Source organism: Chrysochloris asiatica, unplaced genomic scaffold (genome assembly GCF_000296735.1).
Source record: "Chrysochloris asiatica unplaced genomic scaffold, ChrAsi1.0 scaffold00376, whole genome shotgun sequence".
Lineage (NCBI taxonomy): Eukaryota > Metazoa > Chordata > Mammalia > Afrosoricida > Chrysochloridae > Chrysochloris > Chrysochloris asiatica.
The window spans coordinates 218879-224944 of record NW_006408894.1 but is presented as its reverse complement, the minus strand read 5'-3'; the positions used below and the strand labels follow the sequence as shown (position 1 = coordinate 224944).

General features: G+C 40.1%; 1 protein-coding gene across 1 annotated transcript in view; it reads left to right on the top strand.

Annotated features, from left to right (window-relative positions):
* CP (ceruloplasmin (ferroxidase)) overlaps positions 1 to 6066 on the top strand; it is a 91994-nt gene that overhangs the window by 29286 nt on the left and 56642 nt on the right. Inside the window, exon 6 of the mRNA XM_006876360.1 lies at positions 1278 to 1446. Coding sequence (XP_006876422.1) covers positions 1278 to 1446 — 169 coding nt within the window. The remainder of the gene's footprint in view (positions 1 to 1277; positions 1447 to 6066) is intronic.

Sequence of the window (6066 nt, the reverse complement as noted above, 5' to 3'; positions counted from 1 at the left end):
GCTTTCTTCATGTATGATGTTCTTGATCTCATCCCACAACTCTTCTGGTCTTCAGTCTTTAGTGTTTAATGTATCAAATCTGTTCTTCAGAAGATTCCTAAATTCAGGTGGGATATATTCAAGGTCATATTTTGGCTCGTGGACTTGTTTTCATTCTCTCCAGCTTCGGTTTGAATTTGCATAGGCTCATTCTATTCCTCCTTCCCTCTCAAATCTATCACCTGAAAAAATCCAAGTCCCTCTGCTTTGTTCATCTATACATTTGTCCTTTTTTCTCTCATTATTAAAACTTCATTTTGCTCTCATTAATAAAAATTCAACAGAAGTTGTTACCATGTTTTGAGAACAATTATGCTCAACAGCATCTCTGGATTTTCCATCAGAACTCATTTACAGCTGTTGAGTCTCAAATGGTTAAGTACTCAACTATGTTAAGCTGAAACGCTGGTGGTTTAAACACTCTCAGAGACACATTGGAAGACAAACCTGGTGATCAGTTTCTTAAAGGTCACAGCCTTGAAAAGCCCATGGAACACAGTTCTACTCTGCACACATGGAGTCATGGTAAGTCCGAATGACTTCATGGTAACTAACACAACAACAAATGCTAGTGTATAATTAATAGTCTATCTATTTAGAAAGTCCTGGTATGGCGCTGTGGGTAAATGTGCCAGACTGCAAAGCCATTTGAATAGCAAGTTTGGTGGTTCAAGCTCACCAGCTACTCTTCGGAAACCCTTTATAGGGTCGCTATGGGTCAGAACTGACTTAACGACACTTAACAACAACAGCAACAATCGATTTAGAAGACCGTAGAAGAATAGATGCTTTTGAGTTATAGTGTTGGAGGAAAATATTGAAAGTGCCATGAGCTGCCCATAGAACCAACAGATCTGTGTTGGAAGAAGTGCAGCCAGAATGCTCCTTGTAGGCCAAGATGGACAAACTTCATCTCTCCTTCTTTGGATATATTGTCAGCAGGGACCAGTCGCTGGAGAAGGATGTCATGTTTAGTAAGGTGGAGGGTCAGAGAAAAAAAAGGAAGACCCCCAGCGAAATGGATTGGCCAAGTGGCAGTATCAATGGGCTCAAGTGTGGCAACAATAGTGAGGTTGGCCTAGGATTGGACAGTGTTTCGTTCTGCTGTACATAAGGTCGCTATGAGTTAGTACCAACTCAATGGCACCTAACAACAAGAACAACATCTATTTTTTCAATTCCGTTCTGTTACTTCAGTGTAACAAGAAAACCAATGTCTCCTTCTCTTTCATTTCTAGCTGGCTTACAGGCCTTTTTCCAGGTGCAGGATTGTAAGAAGTCTCCATTAGAAAATGAAACCCTTCAGAATGTTAGACAGTACTACATTGCTGCTGAAGAAATCATCTGGAACTATGCACCCTCTGGGATAGACCTCTTCACCAAAGAAAATTTAACTGCACCTGAAAGGTAATTCAAGAAAAAATTATTGTTAATACAAAAATATTGATTCAGTAATTACATTTTTAACTGGTATCTGATATTAAGTAATTAGACTCATTTGGTATCAGATTTTCAGTATGAAAACTAAGTTTTTAATTCATAGGGGAAAAGTGGGTTTAAAAGTTATCAAATATTCAGCAAAGTCCTATGGAAACACTGAATATAAGTGCAAAGATCTATTTATCTGCTTTACTTTTGTGAAAAACTACTATTTTGAAATAGGATAAAAAGGTAAAAGTAGTGTGACTATAATTTTATTATAAATTTTTACAGAAATTTTCTTTATTTTTGGAAACAGTTCCAATTCCATATGTGCTCTGGTGCTATCCTTGATTCCAGACAATGATTCCTCTTTTTCCCTTTGTCTGGAATACCCTCCTCCTCATTTGAATCTATGCTGGCCATAAAGTTCTACCTTGAAATATTCCCTGAATCTCACCATTTCTCACCCCCAGATTCGCTTACCACCCTAGAGCAAGCCCTTCTTACTGCATGTCTGGATCACTTCCATAACCTTCAAATCATTCCTCCTACCTTAGTCTTCCTTTCCTACTATCAATTCAAGGTGACCTTTCATAAATGTCCATTTGAATGTGTCCTTCCTCTGATCTACGTCTCTCCTAAAATGCTATCTCTTTAGAGAAGTCTTGTTTGCCATTCATCTAAAAAATCCCTTCCTTGGGGAAATGAAATACGTTGCCCAAGGTGGTCATATAACAAGTTAATAGCTAAGCCTGGCTCCAATCAAATCTATCACCCCTGAGCAGAGATTTCACTCCCATACTATACTGCCTTACAGAGGCTGATGACAACAAAATCTGCATCTACAGTCAGGAAGTCTCTCATAAATTTCAGATTTGCATTTCTAACTGTTTAGTGGATATTCTTACTTGAATGAAACCACTCCAGCTCAACAGCTCAACCGCTCTAATCTTAATCCCATCTTCTCCCTTACAAATCTGAACTTTTTTCATAGTCATCCATCCATTCAAGTGCCCAATCCTAAAATCTGAGCATCATCCTTGCCCCTTTCTCCTCCTCAAATCAGTCCGGCCCTCTTATATCCCAAATGTCTCTGAAAGTTATCTGCTTGTCTCCATCCTCTTTGCCAATACCTCTGAAGCTATCAACACCTCTCATTGAGATTATAGTAGTAGCCTCCTGACTTGTATCCCTACCTCAGTCTTGCATTTTCTTTCCAAGATTTTCTATTTCCCTGGATTAGAGTACTGAATCCTTAACTGGGTCCTATTACTCATCTCCCACCTCTCCAAGTCTCGTCCTCTACTTCCCTGCCTTCTATGATATCCTCCTGCCATACTTTCTAGAATATGCTATGTTCCTTCTTCTCCTCTGACCTTGTCAATAGACTGTTTTCTCTTCATAAATATATACCCCATTCTCCCACACACTGCATCTTCTCAAAGAAAAACTTTTTGTTGTGAATTAGTAAAGGTTTACAGACAAGATCATCAGTTTTCCATTCAACAAATCATACATTTTGTTAAATCACAGTGATTATAATCGCTTCCTGTGGTTCCTATTTCCATTCCACCTACTTTCTTATCACTTCTCGGCTTTGTCCTTAGGTACATGTTGCCCTTTAAATTTTGAATGATTGACAATTCCATGGTGAACATACCTTACTAGTGTTGCTGTACCCCCTACATACCTATCTACTGCTTGGCTGAAAATTGAGCCACAATGGTTAGTTCCTTTCCAGACCTGAAGGGTGGTCAACAGCTATAGTCTCAGGTTCCTCCATTTTTTCAGTTTTTTAATAATAATTTTGAGTTTTATTCCACATATTCTCCCACTCTGTCCAGGACCTTCTAACATGATCCCTTTCAGAGCAGTTGGTAGTAGTAACTGGGCACATCTAGTTCCACTGGTCTCAGAGTCCAAGAGACTGATATTCACATGTCCCACTAGTCCCTTGAAGTAATTGATTCCAAACATCTTTAATTCTCATCACTCTTCTTTCTTTTACACATAGAATATGGTACCTTAGATGGCTGCTCATGATTTTTTTTTAAAGTTTTTATTGTGGATTGAGTGTAAATTTACAGAGCAGATCATCAGTTTTACATTCAACAAATCATACACCTTGTTTCATCACCATGATTACATTCCCCTCCATGTACCATCAGTTAACAGTATTTCTCTCTATTCACTTTAGCACATTAAAACAAAAACAAAAACAAAAAAACCTCAGACATATATAATAATTTACACCACCAAAGGGCACATTCTACAAGTCTACCTCCTGGCTGCCAGCACTTAGTCCCTCTCTTCCCATGAATCTAGAGTCCTCAGCTTTCCATATCTCCATCTCTGTCCCCATCTCTGGTGTCGTTGCTTCTCTGGATAAGGTCACGCATTCTGCTTGTGTTCTTCTTCCTGATGGTCCTCGGGTCCTTTGTTTCGGGACTATAAGATTAACTGTTTCCCCATTTTTGTTACAAAACTTCTACCTTTACAATTGTGACAGTCGCAATTAGTGATGATAACAATTACACACTATTGAATCATAGGAATCTTATCCCCATCTCTTTTAATCAGACTCATGTAGACAAGATGACAACTATTCAGTGGGGACTCTTAACCTCCCTCTTGAAACCTTGCAAGCTGGTCACTTCATGCCTTTATCTCTCCCTCATTACAGGTAGCCAATGTCTAAGTTGCCCATCCCTATCTACTCTGTATACAGTGGGGATAGCATTGTTACTTGATGTGAAGACTGCTTCCCTCTCAGTTGGTATTTAGAGTTTACTACCTCCATGAGTATAGGTCAGGTTCATCAAGTTGTAGCAAAAATGTTTTTGTGTTGTTTTTTTTTTTTAATCTCCCTCTAGTCAAGTTCTGATTATCAAGTTATCGAGGCTAGGTCAAATGGGTACAACCTACAAGTTTAGGTGTTCTTGTGCATCTCCCCTCACTTCATATCAGCTGGATGCTTCTCTTTCAGCTCTAGCCCTCTGTAGTTATGTCCTTGTCCATGGGCTCAGGTGTCCCCAGGTCTCACCATACATTGAACCAACCAGCTCTTCTTCTTCTCTCTCTAATCTCCAGTTCAACAGGAATCAATGGACCGTGGTTGAACTCAGCCCATTTCTTCATTGCTGCCTTTCTCCCTCCCACTCGCCAGTAGACCAACGTACATGCCTGTTTGTGTGTTCCCTTTGAGTTTCTATCTTAAAAGGGGGTTCTTCCTGAAGGGACTTGATTGCTTGCCTTGATGGCTTCCTGGTGAACAGCTTGCTTATTTTTGTAGTAGCCTGTCATACTGACAATTTTGTTTGGGATTTTTCCTGATGATCCATCTTCTGTTGCTCTAGCTGTCCCAGGCTAGTCTGCTTTTCCTTACTAGTGGGAATGTCCCACCTCAGAAGGTTCTGGATGGGACTCAGGATTCCACCAAAGTCCTATACTCTGCAAAGGTTCCACAAGAAGCCTGTTTCACTGGGCAAGTTCTAGAACCCCTTTAAGGTATTCCAATAAGTTATAGGCTTAAGACGGGCTTACAAGTTTTCTGTAATCATGTTTCCCGACATTCCTTTCTATATCACTCAAGTGTCTATTTTACAATAGTAGACAAGGGAAAACAATATTAATAAGACAGTCAAGCATCTTAGTATTATTTCCCCTCTTCAAACTATGCCCAGATCCATGTATCACAGAGCCCTGTTGTTCCAAAGTTAGCATGCATCACTATTTACCTTTGTCCCACTTAGCCCATGCAAACCTGTCTCAGTGTTCCCCTATCTACCTTATTCTTCCACCTCCTCACTCTTCTTGTATTACCTCCCCAACACCCAAAACATGTTGTGTCTGCCCTTACCCTGTGCTCTATCATCACCTCCCTCCACCTCCCCCCAAACCCTCCACCCCAACCCCACCATTGTGGTTATCTTATATTCCATTAACTCTTCTTTTCATTTAAGAGAGTCCATTTTATCCTGTGAGGAGTTCTGGTAGCATAGTGGTTACAAGTCATGCTGCTAACCTTAAGGTAAGCAGTTCGAAACTACCAGCAGTTCCGCAGGAGAAAGATGAGGCTTTCTGCTCCCGTAAAGATTTACAGCCTCAGAAACCCTATACAGGGTCGCTATAGGTCGGAACAGACTCCACAGCACTTAACAACAGCAATAATTTTATCCTGTAACCTACCTGACCTTCCCACCACCTAGATCTCTGTTCCTCTATGTTTATCTTCTTTCACATTGTAATTGTTTTGATCATAGACTGACCTCCCAGATCCTCTGAATTAGTTCTTACAGGTTTATTCTGTTCTCGAGTCTTCCATTTGTCAGTTGACTTCTGGGTGATGCTGCCACATACGTCAGTCTCTGCTTGTTGTCTGTTTTTGTTGGTTCTCTGTCCACAGAACTCCCTTTAGGATGTTTTTCATCTCAGGGTTGGCTTTGGCAAAATCCCTTAGCTTCTGTTTATCCTGGAATGTTTTGATTACACCATTTTATTTGCTTGACAGCTTTGTTGGGTAAAGAATTCTTGGTTGGCATTTTTTTTTTCTCTCAGGGTTTTATATATGTCTCCCCATTGCTTTCTTGCCTGCATGGTTTCTGT